The 21,609-nt window shown below is 43.9% G+C and overlaps 1 protein-coding gene across 2 annotated transcripts in view; it reads left to right on the forward strand.

Annotated features, from left to right (window-relative positions):
* The window catches only part of TNFRSF11A (TNF receptor superfamily member 11a), a 62,813-nt gene extending 56,472 nt beyond the window's left edge, over positions 1 to 6,341 (forward strand). For both annotated transcript variants that reach the window (XM_054984303.1, XM_054984304.1), the window contains exon 10: positions 3,543 to 6,341. In XM_054984303.1, the coding sequence (XP_054840278.1) occupies positions 3,543 to 3,958 (416 nt within the window). In that variant the 3' untranslated portion in view covers positions 3,959 to 6,341. The remainder of the gene's footprint in view (positions 1 to 3,542) is intronic.
* Positions 6,342 to 21,609: the final 15,268 nt, after the last annotated feature.

Here is a 21,609-nt window from a genome sequence, read left to right on the forward strand (position 1 = left end):
CAACCACACAGAGTACAACTGCTGCCTTCTGGATAGCAAAAAAGGCAGAATTGGTGTGCAGGGGAAAGTTTCCAAAACTGCCCCCCCACCACCACACACACAAAAGGCCCTATTTTAAGCTATGAAACTGCAGCATTTATCTCAGTTATAATTCTTATTGCCAATCTAAGAATTTGATGGAACTGAAAAGCAATATTTTAATATTAGAGAGTCCCCAGAAAGCCCAAATCAGTTTATTTCTGCAGCAAGAATTTTATATTCTGGGAGCTATCAGGTATGTTACGCCCCCTGCCTCCCCCCCCCCCCCCGGCAAAGGCAGGCTTTAAATGAACAATTGGGATATATAGTGAGTGGTTTGGTCCATAAACGTTCCACCCCATGGCTATTACAGTGCAATCCTATGCAGAATTATTCCAGCAGAAATCAATGGTCTTAAACTGGAATAATTCTACATAGGATTTCACTACAAGAACGTCAGTTGTGGATTCCCTGAATTGTGAGTCTTCTTTCTTTTTGTAAACAAACAGTAAGATTTTAGCTGTTACAGCTGCAGAGAAAATAATACTGAGATAACTATTAAAGAAGATCAGCAGTCTTTTATTGGTCACATTAACTTCTCAATCTACCAGTTTGAAGTTCAGTGCCAGAGAAAGATGTCAAAACGAAAGTTTTTGAACCAGGCATGCAAAGTCAGGATGGCACTCACTCTTCTGCTCAATTTTAAATAAAAATATAATGTATTTTAAAATACGGGTTTTTTCCACAATAATGTACACAAATTGAGGTTGGAAACGTGAGAATGGAATCCCTCTGGAGGATGCCCCTCGCCCCCCAAGAGCAAAACTGCTTTATGTTTCCTTATGATCAGGTTTGCCCTGTTCATTCATATGGCAGTTAATGACCAAGCCAAGAGGAATAAGCCAGGAATGTTTGTTTTCCCTATGAACTGGAAATGGGCTAGACCCAGTGTGGTTACATGTCGGTGCCAGTGGTTTCTCCCCACCCAGCAAAGAAACCTCCATCTTTTGGCTCTCTGCACCAGGGTTAACTGGCTGCCTGGCCAAATATTGTGGCAAATATTGTGGCGGAATAAAATGCAAATTCCTTCAAACATCAACTACAGACTATTTGCAGCTGAGCTGATGAAAAGATGGGTTGCAGCTTCTTTCTTAGTTGCATATCTTTGCAACATATCAACACTTGGAAAAATAACTGTAACACAGCTTGGTGCGTCATTATTTTACTGCCCTTTACGGTGATCCCAATTTTGCAATATCTTATTAAATAGTGGAGTCATGAGACCCCAAATAGCTTGCACTTAGGACCCTAAGCACTACTCAAAAGTCAGTCCCTTTGCTTTCAATAATTGTAGTTTAAAGGGTTTTCATCTTCTGATGAATAACCCCTAAATGTTGTTTACTCTCTCTCCCTTTGTACTATTCTTTAGCTTCTACCCCTATCTTTAACTGTTCCATCCTAAACAGAGTTACATCTAGCTAAGTCAATGGGCTTAGAAAGGTCTAACTGCTTAGGGTTATCTGGGGTAACCTGTGGTTATCAGTGGCTTCATTTCTGATCACGACGACTGCCTCCACACATAATCAGATGTTATGCTGCTGTTCCCCTAGAGCAGTTGTTCATCACAGGATTTTTTGGGGAGGAAAAGACAGTCTAGTTGCCGATGATTTCTATAAAAACAACAATAATGCTGATATCCAGTGATGTGCAGCACAAAATAAATCAGGATTGTTCTTCTACCACTTTGTGAAGTGTACCAGATTTTGGGGGGGGGGGATCTTCTGGGAATCTTCCATTTTTGATGTTAAGGTCACATTTTTTTAAGGATGCCTTCATGCGTGTATAATGCATTTAGGGAAGCTTAGCAACATGAGAACAACAATTCTCCTAATTCTTGGCACCTTCAGATATGTCATATGTGAACATCCAAGACCTCCCAGAGGCCTGCAGCTTTTGTTCTGCAAAATGCCCCTTCTTGTTGCCCTCTTCCTCTGATAAGCCAACAAAGTGAAGCTTGCAGAAGAATTTAAAGCCTGGACACCCTGGCAAGTAACCGTGCTTTGGTGCCTAGAAACCCCTTAACCAGCAACTGGGCTGCCTTGGGTCTGAGCCTGGGCCTGACTTGGAGTGTGGCTTTTATCACTCGGCATTTTTTCTGTATCTCAGGGCCAAGCTACAAGTGACGAATGACACTTGAACGGCAAGTGTTTTTCTCCCTGTTCACTTGCCCTCCACTTAATCCACTTGCTGTTCAAGTGTCATTTGTCACTTGTAGCTTGGCCCTCACTTGATGGAGTTTGCTGATCCCCAGTACTATTTATTTGTATCACTGGTATTTAAACACATGATGTTATGGATTAAGGCTTCTTTGTCCCTGGAGTCCATAAGAGAGGCAGAAAGATCTTAGTACGTGCAGAAAAGAGCAACGCATTCTTTTGCACGAGTTCAAGGATCTGGTCTAGAAGATTGGGTTTCTGGCTTCTGCACAGGTTCCTCCAGGATACAGATTGCTATGTAAGTGCTATGTTGATGCACTGCCATAACATGAGGTGGGGGTAAGGTCCATTCCTGCCTCTTTGCAACATCTTCTGCAAACATATGCTAAAATAGAGGAATGCGTAAGATTCTTGATGAGAGTTTTCTCTGGCACAGGATCACCATCGCCCAGTGCAGATATAGAACTGCCCAGGGCACAGGCTCCTAATGATTCGGAGATCAGGAGTGCCCACACACTCATGCTTTCTCCCCCATTCCCCCATAGTGCCCTTTTCACAGCTCAACATGGTGACAATTATGTGGTCGTCAGTCCTGATGCTAGCTATGGTACATGCAAGTCTACTGTAGTTTATAGCAAGGGTTAGAACCAACCATGGTTAGCATTAAGTTTGAGCTAACCACAGTTAGCATTAAGTATTCAAGGATGCTTCGCTACATGTATGATGCATTTGGAGAAGCCAGGCAACATGAGAATGATATTTCCTTTAATTCTTGGATTCTTTTAAGAATCAATGTACATGATATCCTACACGTAACTAAGAGACTGGGTAGTATTAGGTCTGCACCAGACCACAATAGTACAAGTCATTGTTTGTTCTTGAGCAGGTAAGTACGCTTCCATTGTCAAGGCCACTGATATGTAGAAAAACTGCAGTTATGAGCCAAAGTGAAAGTTTTCCAGGAATTCACAGTGCAATCCTAAACAGCGTTACACCCTTCTAAGTGTTGATGTCAATGGGGTTAGAAATTTAAATGGTTGTAAAATGTGCACTTAAATGTTATGGTAAATGTACTGGCTAAGTGCTGTAATAAAGAATACTACTACTGGGGGTTAGAAAGGTTGACCCTGTTTAGGATCGTACTGTTAATATTCCCTGGTGAAGAGTGAATTTTAGCTAGATGCATGGTGGGATGGGGTGATGTATTCTAATTTTATTTTCCTTGCATCTTACAAGTGCAGGTTTGTTTGTTTTTTAAAATGGGGCACAGGTATTTATTATGTCTCTCTTCTCCTTCACATGCTCTAGGAAATGTGACTGGAAACAGTAACTCTACATTCATCTCAAGCGGACAAGTCATGAATTTTAAAGGTGACATAATTGTTGTCTATGTTAGTCAGAACTCCCAAGAGGGTTCAACGTCTCCTGGGGCAACTGAGGGCAACCTGGGCAGTCCCGTGCAAGAGGAAAACCTGAACCGTTGCGAGACGTTTGCAGGCAACATTCACCAGTACAAGGAGAAATGTGCGGAGATGGATTCCTGTCACAGTACTGAAAGCGAAGGAGAAACCAGCTCTGTGGGAGGGTACAAGAAAACTTCAGGGCTGGTAGTTCAAGAAGAAAATCAAGACTGTCCAAACACAAAACACTTTGGAAATGAAGCCTCCCCACCTGTACAAGAGGAGGGGAAACCAAAACTCTTTCTAGAAAAAGTATTGCCTTGATGAAAATGCCGGGTTGCTGATTTCTAGCAATGAGATACGGAGCACTTATTTTTGAAGGTGTTCTGGAGACATCCTTTGGATTGCACTAAATAACTCCAGACTTCTATTCACTGTTAAGGAGTCAGATGGTGGTATATGAAGCCGCCTTGTACTGAGTCAGTCTGCTTGTAGATCGCGCTCAGTATTGTCAGCTGCTCTTCAGGATCTCAGAGAAAAATATTTCCCAACACCTGCAAGCAGAGATCTTTTAACTGGAAAGGCGAGGATCTGAACTTGGAACTCTCTGCATGCACTGAGATTTATCTCTCTCACAGATTGCTGTGAGTGACAGCCAGGACTGTTTGCTCTTTGTGGAGATTCTCTGAAGCTCTGTAGGAAACGACAGGGTGCTGTCGGATGCTTCAGCACTGGGCGGCACATCTCCTCACAACTATCAGGGAACAAACTGAATATTTGGAACTTTGGGCAAAAGATACATTGCTAGTATTGCACAGGTACCAAAAACAGAGGGCTACACTCCTATGCATCTTTTACAAGCTGCTAAAAACTCCAGTCATCAAACTTGCCTTTTGTTATAATGGTGGATTTTGGCTATGCACAAACATAACATGAAACCACAGTTGTTGCAAAGCCTGCTGTATAACAAGCCAACCTTGGGCAGTCACCTAAGTTAACAAATTTTGTCTTGCCCACCTGCTCCTCACCCCAAGGGCTGCATGTGGTACTCCTCCTTGCTTTCCTTACTCTCTTAAAGCAGTGCAGCGAGCCACACATTCCAGTTTCCAGACTCTTATGTGAGTCCTTCACGTCACAGAATTTCAGCCACCATTTCTGGGTGCCCATTGCCAGCACAAGCAAAATGGTAACCCAGATCTTGCAGAAGAAATGTCGAGAACATTCTGGAAGCTCTAGAGGGTATGAATGTCTTGCTGCACTGCTTTGAAGAGAGAAGGGACAGCAAAGAGGTGCTGAAGTTTATTTCTTCTGACTTCTAGATGAGGACAGTGACATAGGCTGTGGGGCGGGGGGGGGGTATTGGTGGTGGAGGTTCCTGCCATCTCAGGCATCAAGATACCTCCAGCTGCTGCTGCTATTGAGGAGTTGTTTTCTTTGAGCATTCGGCCTTTCTTAGGTAAAAGATAGATCACCAGGAGTTCCAACACAGATTCAGTTGTCACTCTTGACCTTTCCCCATGTTTCAGGTGGGCATCCAAAATGCCACAAAAGTATGATATTGGTTCCTTTAAATGATAATTCAGTACCATCTTTGGTTTTTTAAAAGCAAAATTGTTTTAAAAGAATTACAAAATCTCTTGTGGGATGGGGATAAATATGTTTGTGACTGCACAGATGCCAACCAGTCAGTGCTGAACTCGGCTGGCTCCTACTGCCAATAAACAGAACTGGTTTTCTGAGACTTTGACCCAGAGAGATATCAGTTCATTGACCAGACCATGTTAACTGAACTTCAAATAACATTTGTTGGCATGCCGCCTGTGTAAACCAACAGTGGAAACAGGAAGTGTAAACTTAGCACATGGGGTGAGATGCCAGAAATCAGATCATCGTTTACAGGATGAAAGTTGCCTGTGAGTGATAAGCAGTATCTTTTCTCAAATCATTCGGAGCCAAAATATACAATATGAAATCCATGTGTTAGGACATGGGATCCCAGGCTAACTCACTGTCACACATTCAAGTGGGGACGTACCTTTAAAAAGCTCTCCATTTTTCTGCTTGGGTGCAAATGGGGCATGGGGAAGGAGAGGCTTTATGCTTTCGTCGTGTGGCATTTTTGCCACTGGAAACGGTGCCAGAGGGACCCTTTTTGCCCCTTCCTCTGGCTTCATGTGCCTCGTGATAGACACGTGTGCCAGAGGAAAGGGCAAACAGCCTCCTCCCTGCGGTGCCGTTTCAGGTGGTGAAAAATACTGTGAGAAGGAAGCCCAGAGCTCCTCCCTCTGCTACACCCTGTTTGCAGCTGAACCAAGAACTTTTTAAAGGTGAGTCTGTACTTGAACATATATCTGTGAGTTGGGTTGGGAACCTGACATGGATTTCATATTGTGTATTTTGGCCCTCAGGCACCAACTTTTGAGAGCGGCAGTTGAAGAGGTGCTGAAGTACCCAAGTTCTGTGTTAAGTCAGGAAGGCGGAGCCAGATGTCCTTCAGATGCTGCCCTAATTCTCACCGAAGTAGTAAGCCTGTCCCTCCTGTGAAGGAGCTCACATGGACTGGATGATTCTCTATTCAAAATCATGCCCTCCTCATAGAAAACTGTAACCAGTTTTCTCTCTTGCCTTGTTTGGTTTTTGTGTACAGGGTGTGTTTACATGTAAGCAGGGCTTTTTTTCAGCAGGAACGCAGTGGAACGGAGTTCTGGCACCTCTTGAAAATGGTCACATGGCCGGTGGCCCCGCCCCCTGATCTCCAGACAGGGGGGAGTTTAGATTGCCCTCCGCGCTGCTGCGCGGAGGGCAATCTAAACTCCCCTCTGTCTGGAGATCAGGGGGTGGGGCCACCGGCCATGTGACCATTTTTGCCACAGGCGATTTAAACTTTAAAAAACAACCCCCCTTGTTCCAGCTGACCCAAAGTGACAACATTGTGTGGTCCTGAGTTCCACCCCTGAGTTCCACCACCTCTTCTCCCAGAAAGAAAGCCCTGCATGTAAGAAAAAACATTCCATAATGTCAGCCCTTAACCTACCATCTGAACGGTACAGCCCTGACAGAGATTTACCACCTCAGCAAGAAGTAAGGCCACTGAAAGTGTTTCTCAATCATCTGCAGAGCAGGTTGTGCAATTCAGTTGCATATGGGAATGGGTAAAGTACAGTCTGAACAGGGTGAATACATAACATGCATTTGATTTAAAAGTAATCTGTGAAGTTGCTTGGGGGTTGTGATTATATTTTAATAAGCCCTGGTGGTGCTGCTGATTCTATTCAGGACCCAAAGCCCTGACCAGGATTCTCCCAAAGCTATTGAAATGCCACATACACGATGTGTTACTTTTTGAAAATGCTTTAAACTACACTAATGATTTTACGAACTGAGAAACTGGGTCCTGAACTGAACAGATTGGTCTATTTGCTGAAAATTCTGATTATTAAAACAAAATTATCTTTGCTAGTATATGAGGACATATCATCTGTTTCTCTTTGTGGTCCTTTTAATAACAAAGAGCTCTGACTCCTTCTGCAACAGATCTTTGCACAAGCTGGGCATTATTGTCCTGTTGAATTTGATGGCATAGGAGCAACGGAACAGAAGTAACACAAAGTAAGGGATTGACTCCTTCCATTACCCAAGTTATTTGTCCTTCACAGATTTCAGGGGGTGGGAGCAGTTGGAAGAGAAGACTGTCACCATTGGTGACTTGCAATGGATTTGTGGGCCTCTGCATAAATAGGCAAGAAAATAACAATGGAGATGGTGGGTGAGTGCAGATGCTGACTAGGCAGTTACCTGGAGAGCCGTCCACTCTACTTGTTCTCCAGGTCTGCTAAATACACACAGTGAGTCTCTTTCTGTCCTTGTGACCTTTTTGTTGAGTTGGTCCAATCTTCATTTAAGTCAATCAGACTAAGGCTGCAGTCATATGAAATTTTACTTACTGAGTAAATCCCATGGAAGTCAGAGGTAAATGAGCCTCAGCTCAGGACCATATTACATTAACTGCCCAAACAGGTTCTCCTGAGTTGCTCCTATAACCTTTAATGCTCACATCCAACTGGTTACTATGGTTTGCTTGGTTGCAAACCACATCCATGACTTCTGCCCGATGGGTGAATGAATGTGAATTTCCCTCCACTTTCCCATACCATATTTAAGAGTGAGCAATCCCATTTTTGTTAGTGACTGTGAATACACTTTAGTTAATCTGGATTAAAGGACACACCTTTGGAACTAGTTTCAGGTGGGTAGCCCAGTTAGTCTGTAGTAGAACAGCAAGATTTGAGTCCAATGACAACGACCAACAAGACTTTTGTGGCTATGAGGACTCGGCTTAAAGAATATTTGTTTGTGTCTTATTAACAGGGGGAATCAAAACAGAAATATTTTTTTAAAAATGTGAAAAATATAAAACGCTCATATTGTTCCCCAGAAATCTGCCAGATGATGTCGATGAGTCATTTCTTCACTGTGAGAAAAACTACTAATGCCAGAGAGGAATTTCTTGCCAAGACTTAGTTGCCTGGTGCAGGCTGTGTATGTAAACCCTTCCATTGCAGGCTGTTCAATGTGAGTCAGAAAACTCACACGGTTAGTTATAGTGCCCTCTGCTGGCCTTCTCACTGGATTCACTTCAAACACCTAATAAAAGTCATGTATTGGTTCTGGAGGCTTGCCTGCCTTCCATTAGCTGCTAAGACCATAAATGAACAGCATTAGTTTCTTCTGCCGGAAGGCAAGTCTGGTTTCTGACCAAATGATATATGATTTAAAGTTCATAACAATGTATTTATTTCCCCCAAGAGGATCACACCTGCATAAATCTTGTGGCGATATCCCAAAGTTCTTCTGGATGAACTGGTCTGGATCAACAGTGCTCTTTCCGCACACAACATGCAGTTCTGTTCACAAAAGATGAGGAAGACAATTTTTTCCAATTCCTCTCCCTTACTGCATTCTTCTACTTTGACCCCCCCTCTCAATATTCCTGAGGTGATAATTTCATGGGAAACAGAAGACCACAGAAATAAGGGTGAAGTAGGAATCCTCCTTGTATGTAGTGCAGCTAAGCCAATTTCCTGAAGGGTTGTCAGTTCTCCATCCATGAGACCCTACCGTCTCTTTCATAGGCTCTCAGCTGTTGCCCTGCCATCCGTGCTCATGGTCGTCACTATCTTCCCCTGGCAGTCGCTGTGTAGAGAACAGCTTTGGAGGGTGGACTATTGCATAACATCCCTGCTCCTTCCCCTCTTCAAACTCCAGGCTCTGCTCCAAATATCCAGGAATTTTCCAACCCAGACTTGGCAACCCTAGTCAAAACCAATCCTTCCCAACCTATTAGTCAAGGAAAGGAAAGACATGGGCAAGCAAGTAGAAAGTCAATGGAGAACTTTAAAATTTTTGAAAATATGCTCTTGATTTCCTATGCTAGCTGGCAATCCTACCACTGTGTTTTGCACTAACTGAAACTTCCAAGCAGTCTTCAAGGGTAGCCCCACATTAAGGGCATTACAGTAGTCTATCCTGAATGTGACCTGAGGATGGATAACTATGACCTCATCTCACTTCCCACTACTTGTTTAGTCAAAACGGGTGTAGGATTACAGCGTCTTGGGATGCTCCCTTTTCTCTGTAAGATGCTGAGACAACTTTTCAGTCTTCCCTTTCCTTCCCCTCACAACAGGGCCAGGCTGTCAATTTTCATAGGGTGCCAAAAATCCTTGGACCGACCCTGCTTGGCAGTGGAGCTGCTACAGAGTCCTAATCTCCTTTCTCCCCAGATTCCACTCGACGCTGCCTCTCTGACTCTGTTCTCTCAAGCTTCTTTCTCTAAAGAACTCCAGTTTCTGGACAATTCCTGTCCTTGAGGGGAACATCTGTTTTCACTCTTGCTTGGAATGTGATCAGCCTGAAACAATGCCCCATAATTGTAAATTCTTAATAAGATTGCAACCTTTACTGGGTAATTTGGCTGCATTATTCAATAAAACAGTTTTGATCGGTTAATAAGGTGCCCCCAGTTAATTTAGCAGAAGATCAATATTTAAAAATGGTTGACCTTTTAAAGATGGTATGTGTCCTCTGTGGTTTCTCTGTATCGTTCCAATTTTAGCGAGCACATCTGTGGTTTTGATTAATAATATGGTATAGTGATCAGGGTGTCGGAGTAGGATCTGGGAGTCCCCACTCTGCCGTGGAAGTTTGCTGGTGACCTTGGGCCAGTCACACACTCAGCCTAACCTACCACATAGGGTTATTGTGAGGATAAAACGGAGGAGCGGAGAACTATGTAAGATGCTGTTAAAGAAACCCAGAAGGCAGGTGCTGCCTTAGAAGTATTACTCCTTCTCTCACTCAGAAGGAATGTGTCTTTCTAAGACGATGCCTCTTGTGACACATACATACACAATCTTTTTCATGAGCATCATGCATTTATTCATATGAAAAGTTTCGAAAATCTATTCCACGGCAATCCAGGTAAGTTAATTGCATGACCGCATTAGTTCTAAACCATATCACTGTTCCTTACTGAATGTCGTTCCTGCAGGGCAAATTGTTATATAAAGTACTCCGCAGAACTTGACATGATTTGGGGACATTCTGAAAATTGCACGATGGGATTTTTATTTTTTTTTAGGATTTGGATTCATACAGAATGTTTCTATCCAGCCATGAATTTTAGATGGGTTTCTGGCTGACAAAAATTGCTCAGTGTGAACTGATGTTATTGCAAGTCTTTTACCACCTTTAGCCTGGAAATTGAATCCCTAGCTTATTCAATAATGAAAATCTCTCTTATTCATGTTGCTAGAGCCCACCCACCCCCGCAAGCTTTTTATAACAAAAGTGCTATATGGATAATAACTTTCCCACAGATTTTTTTGTGTAGGTAATTGCCATGTTTTAATCAAACTGATAGAGGTGGTTGCTATTATATATACTCAGGGCTTTTTTCTGGGAAAAGAGATGGTGGAACTCAGTGGGTTGCCCTAGGAGAAAATGGTCACATGGCTGGTGGCTCTGCCCCCCTGATCTCCAGACAGAGGGGAGTTTAGATTGCCCTCCGCGCTGCTCGGCGGAGCGGAGGGCAATCTAAATTCCCCTCTGTTTGGAGATCAGGGGGCGGGGCCACCAGCCATGTGACCATTTTCCAAGAGGTTCCGGAACTCCGTTCCCCCGTGTTCCAGCTGAAAAAAAGCCCTGTATATGCTCAGGATGGTGGGTGGTGAACAAGAAACCAAGCTTGTGCTTGAAGTTCGTTGATATTGATGTGATCAGCATAGGATTAGGCTGTATGTCATATTAACTGCAGTCAACAAGAGATTAATGAGGCCTTTTTGGCCGTGTTCACATAAAAAGACTCTCATCAGTCTGAAAACAGCTTGGGTTGAGACCACACAGATGCTAGAAAAATGTATGAGCGCATAGGATATGCTGTCTCCATTGAGTTTTGCCATTTTTGGATACTATCATGGTCTGCTCTGGCCTGGCCTCAGTTTGGGAGAACTGCGCAGAGGGCAATCTAAACTCCCCTCTGCCTGGAGATGAGGGGTAGGGCCACCGGCCATGTGACCATTTTCAAGAGGTGTGGGAACTAAATTCCACTGCGTTCCTGCTGAAAAAAAGCCCTGGCTTTAACCCAAGTAGTCAAAGAAGTCTTTCTATTTTTCCAAAATTCTGCTAGCGCACAGGAGTCTTGAGCATTCCAACAATGGACTTCTTTATTGTTCCCAACAGGGAAGAACACTTGCAAACAGAGACTGCTATGCTTAACTCTTCCACATAGAAATGAACCCAAGTAAGGCCCCTCCCATATGTGCCATTGAGGGTGGGAAACAGGAACTAGTTTGTGAGGCCTCACTTAAAGGCATACACACATATACCTCAAGTTGGCATTATATTCATATCAATTAACTGTCAGTTTATCAAAACCACTTCAGAACTGGGAGTCAGAGGTCATTAGTACCTGACTCACTATTGGGCATTAGTCTTTACCACTATCCCATAGCGTACTCTTCAGATCTTGCAGGCAACTTCACCACACACTCACTTGGTGTTTGCTTGACTACACCAGTCATTTCTGCCACTTCAGAGGAGGCATTTTTCTCCTGCTCAGCTATCCCCGTTTTAATGGGAGAGGTGCTTGGGCAAGGGTGTTATAGGAGCACAGCTCTGCATTTTTCAGTCACTGACGCTGACATCCACCCTGCTGGTGTTTGTATCCTTACTCTGTTCCCTGGGAGCTGCATTCCTGGCATACTGGACCTTCTGATGTAGTTGCTGCCCATGCAATCTGGAATGCACCCTGACTGGTATCCTGGGCTGCAGGATGGAAGTCATGGCAGGTAAGATACTCCTCAACAACCTTCCCGTTCGCAACAGGAAAGGGAGCGACATTCAACCGGGTTATGGGAGTAGTCCTCAGACTGAGCAGCACAAGATGAGGGTCAGTACCATCTTGCAGCACTTCCTGGATCACGTATGTGATAGTTTGGTGTGCCCTGCCTGCCCATTTGACTGGGTCTGTCCCAGTCAAAGTCCTGCATCACCTAACTGGCAAAAGGCACATGCTCACAAATTATTTCTTTAGGTATGCCATGATACGCAAATGTCCCCTCCAACTTTGCTTCTACCGTCATGTCTATCTTCTGGGAACTTGGAGAAGTAGATGTGTCCTCAAAGCTCAAATATGTCAGCAGCTGCCTTCCGCTATGGCAAGTCCAGATTCACATACGGAATCACGGGTTCTCTGTGACTGGCTGACTGAAGTTCTTGGCATGGTTGGTAGTTACCAACCCATTGCTCTATCGGTGCATTCATAGTGGGCCAATTCTCCCTAGAAGCTAAAATGACAAAACTAAGGCTATCGTACTTTGGTCACATCATGAGAAGACAAGATTCTCTGGAAAAGTCAATAATGCTAGGAAAAGTGGAAGGCAGCAGGAAAAGAGGAAGACCTAAAATGAGGTGGCTTGACTCAATAAAAGAAACCACGTCCTCCAGTTTGCAGGATCTGAGCAAATCTGTTAATGATAGGAAGTTTTGGAGGTTTTTTCTTCACAGGGTGGCCATGAGTCAGAGGCAACTTAATAGCACATAACTCACACACAATACATCAGTGTTCTAGCATGTGCTTCGGTACTGTTGACTCCTTGGTGTGGGACATGCAGCACCTTGTGGAATGATAATTTTAGGGCTGATTATCAACAGGTCATTTTCTATTCTGATGTTGTCTCAGAGTGACCAGTTGAGATGGAGCTCCAGCCAGACTCGTTTATACTTGCAGTTGCAAGGCCAGCCACTGGCGTGTAAGGACTTCAGGGCTAGCAGGTCTGTGTCTGCTGCCGTATAGCCCTGTAACAGTTTAAGCATGTAGTCACTGGGTTGGAGCCACACTGCACAGGCCATAGATTACCCATTCCTCTGTCAAGGTTCCTCAGCAGCAGGATGGATGCCTGAGGTATGTAGTCACTGATTCCATACCCAGGGCCAATGTCAATGCCCTATCAAAGTTTAAGATGGATTTAGATAGTAGTCACCTCTAGTTTTTCTCATCATTTACTCCACAGACTAACTGATCCCTTAACATTTGTGTCAATGTGGCATCACAATTGTGTCAGTGTGTGTGCATCCCAGCACCGAGGCCACAGGTGAGCAAAGCAGAGTCGCACACACCAGTAAAGGCTAGCGCTAAAACCATTTACATTTATTTACAACATACACAGTCCAAAGAGCTATCCAGTACTTTGTACAATCCGACAAAGTGCTTCACCAGCCAGTCTGTTTTTAGGCAGGGGGAAACTGTACAGAACATGTACACATATATACATTTCAGCCCTGACAAGTGTCCAATCAGCAGTCAGATGCTGAGTCATCTAGCTCCTCCTGCATTGCATCATTCACAGGGGAGGAACCAGACCAAACCGGCTCAGTCAGGTACATACAGCTGTCAGAGATTATGGCCATCCGCTAATTGCCTGCAGTCTTCTAGCAACGTAATTCTGACAAATTGCCGTTTTGAGAGCTTCCTCAGTTCAGCCAAAAACTCTCCTATGGACTCACTAGACTTTCAGGATCATGAATTAAATGTGAAATGCTTCACTATCTTGCTAGGAATGGGATTAAAGTGGTTCTTCAACAGATTTATTAACTCTCCAAAAGATTCACCACTGGGTCTTTCAGCTCGTAACAGATTTCTCATTAAACTATAAGTGGAAGGCCCCACACTGCTGAGCAGAATTGCTTCCTTTTATCGTCATCTGTTATATCATTTGCAGTGAAAAAATGTGTGATAATTTGACAATATTCCTCCCCAAGTTTGTTGCCGCTGCTCAAATTCTGGAAGAACCCCTACAGTGGCAGCCATTTTCTCCTAGCTTGAGGAATTACTTATTACATTGACCAAAGAAAAAGGAAAAAACAAAGAGAAACACAGCCTTCCAAGGTCAGTCGTTTGCCAAGATGGGACTTCAGTTTATCCTCGACACCATATGTAATATTGTGAAACCAAGAAGTCATCTTATAGCAACTTAATATGGTTAATTTTGGTCTCTCCTGCATGGCCTACCTCCAGTAGGCCTCTCCGTTGCTCTGCCAGCAGCAACCAATAGTTTACAGGCGCTTCTGCAGGGCCAAAATTGAAGGACATGAAAAGCAGAAAGCTGCCCCCTAGAGGCTGCTTACAACATTGCCCTTGAGAGTGTATCAACTATAAATACATCTTTCTTTGCCCTTTTCATATTGGATCTGAATATTCTACTTCTGCAGCTGTAATAACATCCTCTACAATCTCACTGGGCCTTCCCATGTGGCCTAGCAAAAATCGCTTCTAATGGCTTCTAGTCAGAGTGGACTGTCAATTGGGCACTGAATACATAGTGGTGGAAACTGAACATTTTGAAGACAATCGCCAGCAGCTCCTTTCCTATTTGTGTATAGTACTTTTCTGCTCTGGACAGGGACCAAGATGCATATTGGTCAAGACCCCCTTCTGGAATGAACATGCCCCCAGGCTAGGGTTGCCAGCTTCAAGTTGGGAAATTCCTGGAGATTTGGGGGGTGAAACCTGGAGAAACCTGGAGAAAGTGGGGTTTGGGGAGGGAAAGGACCTTGGCATGACATAATTCCATAGAGTTCACCCCCAAAAGTAGCCATTTTCTCCAGGTGAACTGATCTCTGTGGCCTGGGGACCAGTTGTAATTCTGGGAGATCTCCAGCCACTACCTGGAGGCTGGTAACTGTTGGGATTTTATAAATGTCATTCTCTTCTGTCATGAAAGAGTTAATCTGTTTGTGTTTAGTTAGGCACAGCTAGTTTAGCATGAGGTCAGTTAGATGTTGAGTTGATCTTCCCCCCAGGGAAAACGGGAGTTGCATGCTTAATGAACAAATCTAGGATTGATTATTGGTTGACCAGGTTTATTGGGGACAATTAACATTCTTTCCTTTACACAGGACGCCATTGCTCCCTACACAGTTAGACCATTACCTCCAGCATGTAAGGATGTAGGAACTAAGTTAGCTCTTCTTTATTTTATCTCCAATGTAACCTTTATTATTTTTCCCTTTATGTAGTAAACATTATTTTAGAAGCTGAACACACACGTCTCTGTGATTCTTTATCTGCTGTGCAATACTCTTCTCTGCTAAAACTAAATTTAACCCAGCTGTGCAATACTCTTCTCTGCTAAAACTAAATTTAACCCAACAGTAACCCTACCCCAGGCCATCCTTGGTTGCATCAGCTTGAACCTCTAGTCTTTCTGTAGGATCAAAGTATTGTCGGACTGGGGCTGTTGTGATGGCCTCCTTCAGTTTGTCAAGAGCTGCTTGGTGTTCAGGCCCCCACTGCCAAGTGATAATATTGCAAGAGTCGTGAGACATGCTGTCAGACTGGATTCATGGGGCATGTACTGGGAAAGCTACACAATGGGGCCAAGAATCCTTTGGAGACCCTTCTGGTCTTGGACAGGGGATAGCTTGGTAATTGCTTCTACTTAGCTGTCATTTGGTTGCACGTTGTCCATTGAGAAGATATAGACCATATACTTAACAGTACCCACCTAGAACTTTGTCTTTATCGAACCGGACAACCCTTCTGCTGCTCTCTCAAGGACCAGCCCATGCACCTCAACATGTTCCTCTTTGGTGGATGCTGCAATAATCTTATTGTCCACAATGATATGAACACTTGGGATGTCCCAAAAATCGTATGATTTTTATGTTGAAATACCTCACTGGCAGACTCGATGCCAAAGGACAGCCAATTAAAGTGATATCTGCTTCATGGAGTGTTGAAGGTGCACAGCTGAGCAAACTCCTTGTCTCAGGCCACTTGGCAGTAAGGTGAATAGCTTTTTACCTGCCAGGTTCCAGTGCACATCCTCCACTGTAGGAATCAAGACGTATAGGCATTTAATTGCCTTTTTGAGATTGCTGGAATCCAGGCATAACCAGAGTGAGCCATTATTTTTTGAATTATTACCTGGCTGTTGATCCCTGCTATTGGTCTGGTCACCCATGTGATGACCCCTTGTGCCTCAAGACCTTCTAACAGTCATACAACTTGAATTGGGCCTTCCAAAAATCTCAACACTGATCTGGAAAGCCACAGTCAGTTTCAAATACAGACTGCAAAACTCCAAAGGTCTTCCAATCTTCACTAAATCAACAGCCCAAGAGCGCAGTTGGTCAAGGTGGAACAAAACTGTGGAGATGGAATCGAACAAATTAGGTCCACGGGACCCAAGCGTTTTAACTAGGAAAAGATGAGAACCACTTATAGAGAAGCTGCTTAAGCAGGACTGGGACTCCCTTCAGAAGGACGCAGCAGGAAAATGCTCCCCGCTCTATGTGAGAATTAAATATCCTCCCCAATTCAACCTGCCTCATTATCTCAGTATGCTAGTAGTCCCGAAAGTAAGGCAGACAAACATGGTTGCATGTTGCAACACATTGCCAACAGCCCAGATGAAAGGCCGTTTCCTCAAGATACCATCAGATCAACACTTCTGCAACTGCCCTTTAGCTGAAGTTGACTCGCTATCCCATACCTTCTTTCACTGTCCAAAGTACAAAGTAGCCAGAGAGAGATTCTTTAAAAAATGGCTACTGAGGCATTCGAACATTTCTGACGCCTCAAAATTAAGACTATTACTGAGTAGCCTTTGTAAAAAATGCATGGTAGACATGGCAACCTTTTCATTAACTTTTATTTTTAATTCTTAAACTTTGTTAGAGTGTATGGCCTATGGGCTGTTAAGGTGAATAAACTGAAACTGAAACAAGACCTTCTAAAACTGATTTGAGGGAGGCAAGGACAGCACATGGAATCTTTCTGCATCCATGCACCACCAGTGATACTGTGGGTTGACACAAATATGACGAGCACCTGGAAAGTGGCCAAGGCCTTCAAAAACATCAGAATAATACATGAAGAGGCCCTCCTTCATGATTGGGGAAGGCAGCACTGGTTCATGGGTGCACCAGACCAAATCTAGAGCTGTGCAGGCTGTCCTGCTCATAAAGGAGGATCCCCCTTGTCTTTGACGTAGAATGTGAGAGAGCATGTGGTAGAGCAATGAGCCATGACTGCAGCTCTTGGTTTGATTCTTGCACTGCCAAAAGGAGCGCATCTTTGTCGAGCATTCAATGTAATTAAACACAGCTTCTTAGAGTAAGTAAGCAATTGTGAATTGCTTATAGCAGACACATAAGAAATCACTGCTTGTATTAGGATCTATCAGCACACAATTAATTGTTAATTATTATAGCTGAGCGCACACAGAATTGTACCCTAGTGTTGCCCTTCCCATACATGCCTTGAAGGGGGAAACAAGAACTCATTTCTGAGGCCTCAGATAAAGGCAAACACACAATAACAACAGCTGCACCTATATACCTCTCTTCTAGACAGATTAGTGCCCCACTCAAAGCAGTGAATAAGGTTGGTGTATTATTATCCTCGTAATACAGTTGGGGAGCTGGGGCTAAGAGGAGTAGCTTACCCAAGGCCACCTACTGAACTCATGTAAGTAGAGGAATTCGAACCAACGGAATGCTGATACCCAACCCAACCACTTAATCACTATGTTAGATAACAACCCGTGTGAAAGATCTGCACTCGTTGCTCATTTGTTTCCAGGCACTATTCTGAGTGCTGGCTCTCACCTTTAAAGTCCTAAACGGCTTGAGACCAGGCTGCTTAAAAGATTGCTTCCATCTGTATTATCCAGCCCGTTACCTGAGATAGTCATCTGAAGTCCAGTTCTCTGTACTGTTGCCCTCACGCCTGAGGTGGGTTGTGACCAGAGACAGGACTTTTTCAGTGTGGTACCTGACCTTTGGAATGCCCTCCCCCATAAGATTTGCCTTGTACCTGATTTACTTTCTTTTCGGTACCATTCTTTTTACCTAGGGTTTTTACCAGGGCTTTTTTCCTGGGAAAAAGGTGGGGGAACTCAGTGGGTTGCCCTTGGAGAAAATGGTCACATGGCTAGTGACCCCGTCCCCTGATCTCCAGACAGAGGGGAGTTTAGATTGTCCTCCGCACCACACGGTGCGGAGGGCAATCTAAACTCCCCTCTGTCTGGAGATCAGGGGGCGGGGCCACCAGCCATGTGACCATTTTCATGAGGTCCCGGAACTCCGTTCCACCGCCTTCCAGCTGAAAAAAAGCCATGGTTTTAACTAAGGTGTTTTATGGTCTGCTTCTGGCCCAAGGGTAATTTTTATCGACATTGTTTTAGGCTGCCTAATGTGTATTTTATGCTCTGGCTTATTTTAAAGATGTTAGCCTTTGTTTTAATTGATGGGTTTCAGCAATTTTGTTTATATATGTTTTAATGGTTTTATTTGTTTTATATGGCACCTGAAGAGAAGCCATATAAACTGTCTACATAAATGAATAATAGACAATGCAGGTTTGTAGCTTCATTTTAGGTTAACATGGCAGTTCCCAAACTATGGGCCAGGATGCCAAAGTGAGCTTTGGAAGACTCAATGGCAAAGTTCAGCTTGCCGTATCATAATGTGTTAAATGACCATTGGATACTCAGTGCATATTTATATATATTAAACATGGAAAATAAAACAGAACATTGTTAACAGATTAGAGATTCCTGCACATTTCATTGCAGACTGGGAAAGTGGGTAGAATGACTTTACAAGGGGTTCTGAAAACGACAGTTAAGTTTAAAAGTAGGTCCCACTTTTAAAAGTTTAAGAACCACCAGTTTAAAAGGCCATGTTGATTTTCTTACAGCTATCAAAAAAGACTGATAGGCTCGAATATCATCCATGGTTATTGAAGACAAGATATTTATTTTTAATGTTTTTAATGAAATGCGTAATAAAGGAGAGTTAAACAAAAATCCAGTTTAAAAAAAATGAGAATAAAAGATGTCTCTAGTTTAGATGAACAAAAGTAGGCTGTGCTATTCTTGATTTAAGTGCAACCAGTCCTCCTCCATCACCACCCCTTACTTCTCTATACTTCCAAGAGGAAAAAAAACCTCAGAAGTGTCATTTGTGCAAGCTAAGTGCCTAAAATTAGGCTCAATCGCCATCTTCTACCTCTTTTCCAACGTTCAAGAGCAGAGTGTCAGTGAACAGTTGTTTTAATTTGGCCTGGTTGCAGTAGTTGAGCATCCCCTAATGGCCTTCCTGAGAAACTGCAAAACTCTTGGCAAAACCCGTTGGACATGTAATTTATTTTGCAAGGGGGCGGCTTTGAGGGGGGATTACAATGGCCAGGAAGTCCCATAGCCTCCACTTACCCTTTTTGCTTTGATGTGTAATTAGGCGGACGGCTGTTGCTCCTCAAAAAGACAAATTTGGCACTGGGGCTCTTGGAAAGCAGTTCTAAACACAATGACACCCTTCTATCAGTGCAATCCTAAAAAGAGTTACTCTAGTCTAAGCCCACCGATTTCAGAGTTATTGTGGTAACTCTGTTTAGGATTGCACTGTCTCTGGTCTTCAATGTACTTAGAGAGGTGTAATTCGATAATCCTAACAGGTAGTTGCAGTCTGATGCCAAAAGTCCGGCCTTCTACTCAAGCCCAACAGATTTCACCATGAGCTTCCTAGTTTTATCCAGGGCGGCACATGCAAACATTGAGCAATTTCCTGTTATCACTTTCTGCTGAAGGCTACAATCCTTTGCATGCTTACCTGGAAATAAGCTCCATTAAAGTCAACAGAACACATTTCTAAGTTAAATGTTATGTAAGATCAAGCTACACTCTTATGCATATTTACTTCAAAGCAGGTCCCACTGAATTTGAAGTTCTTCAAGTAAAAAGGGGTTGATTTCTTTGACTGGACTTTTATTCTTTATTTGTATTCCCATTCTTTCCCCTACAAACTCAGGACCACCACGTTTTTGCATCAGTCTTGTGGAATAGGTTAAAGGGAGAGAGTAAACTAAAATCCAGTGTTTCGTGATTTTTAAAGACGTGGCTTCTAGCTTTAAATCTCCAACTCAGCCATAAAGCTCATTGAGGGTGACCTCAGGCTAGTCAATTTTTCTTAACCTAGCTCAGAAGCCCACAACCTCACTAAGCTGCCAGATCCCGGGGGGGGGCAGGGAATCCCCCACCCTCATCCTCACCCTCCGCCACCACTCACCTGACTGGCGGGGGGGGGGGGAATCAGGGGAACAGGCCTCCTGGGTGTGCTCTCACGGCAGTGTGCCAATGCTTGGGCCCTGTGCAGGGTTGCCAGGTCCCTATACCCTCCCGGCAGGACGGGGGGTGGACCTGACACTTACCATGTGCCAGCGGTGTGTTCTTTCTTCAGGCACACGTGAAGTGCAGGAGCGCTCTGGCGCTCTTCCAGCATCACTTCCAGTAGTGATGTCATTGCATCAGCCACTGGAGCACTCCTGTGCTTTGTGCGGGGCCGATATGGCCTGTTTGGAGCCAAAATTGGCCCCAAACAATGCACAGGAGTGGTCCCGCGGCTAGCGTGACGATGTCACTTCTGGAAGTGACATCATCATGCCCCGAGATTACATGCACCACACATGTTCCTGGGGTGCCTGCTGGTGATGGGCCATCTCCAGGGGTTTGCCACCTCCTACTGATTGCTAGCGGATCAGTGGGCAAGGAGGCAAGCCCCCGGGGAGTTGGCAGGCACCTGGGAACCCTAGCCCTGCGCAATGATGTTACTTCCTGGAAGTGATGTCATTGCACCACCATGAGAGTCTCCCCTCCCACCAGGAGGGTAAAGGGACCCGGCAATCCTACTTTGGGCAGTTTTGGAATTTTGAGAACAGGTAGTGATCATCAAAACAAAATGGCTTCAATGGAATGGGTGGAGCCAATCACAAAATTTCAATGTGTTGAAGAAGAGGAACTTCACTTTGGGAAAGAAACAAGTGGGCACCAGGACAGACATTAGCAGGCACCATGTTGGGGATCACCAGCCCAGTCTGTCTCACAGGAGTGTATGTGGGAGGGGATAACCCATGTGCATGGGTTATCCCTCAGGAACCCTGAGTTCCTTGGAGCAACAGTGGTGTGGATTTATTAAAAGTATGAAAGAATGATTTTCCCAAGACCACACAAACTGAGCTTCACTGCTGTATGGATCAAGGCTGCCATTTTGGGATTTCCCATCCCTGGTACCTGTTTCTTGCTGCAACTGCAGTCATCGGGACAAAAATGTTTTAAAAAAAAATTTGAAAAGTCAAATGAAATCCTAAAGTTGACAATGTCCTCCATTAATTACCAGATGATTTATTAAGCTGGGTCCTTTTTAAAAGCTCGGCTAAAGACTCACAATCTAGCAAAAGGAATTTAAATTTTACAGCACTATCCAGGCCAAAAAGGAAATTTAGCTACAACCTGATTCCAAAAATAAATTGGAATTTAAAATGTATTTAGAGGCACACAAAAAACATGCAGAAAGGAAGTCTGCACCGACTATACTAGCCAGAGCTGCCGAAATCCGATTAGAAGACTCATAGA

This window comes from Eublepharis macularius, chromosome 7, assembly GCF_028583425.1.
Source record: "Eublepharis macularius isolate TG4126 chromosome 7, MPM_Emac_v1.0, whole genome shotgun sequence".
Lineage (NCBI taxonomy): Eukaryota > Metazoa > Chordata > Lepidosauria > Squamata > Eublepharidae > Eublepharis > Eublepharis macularius.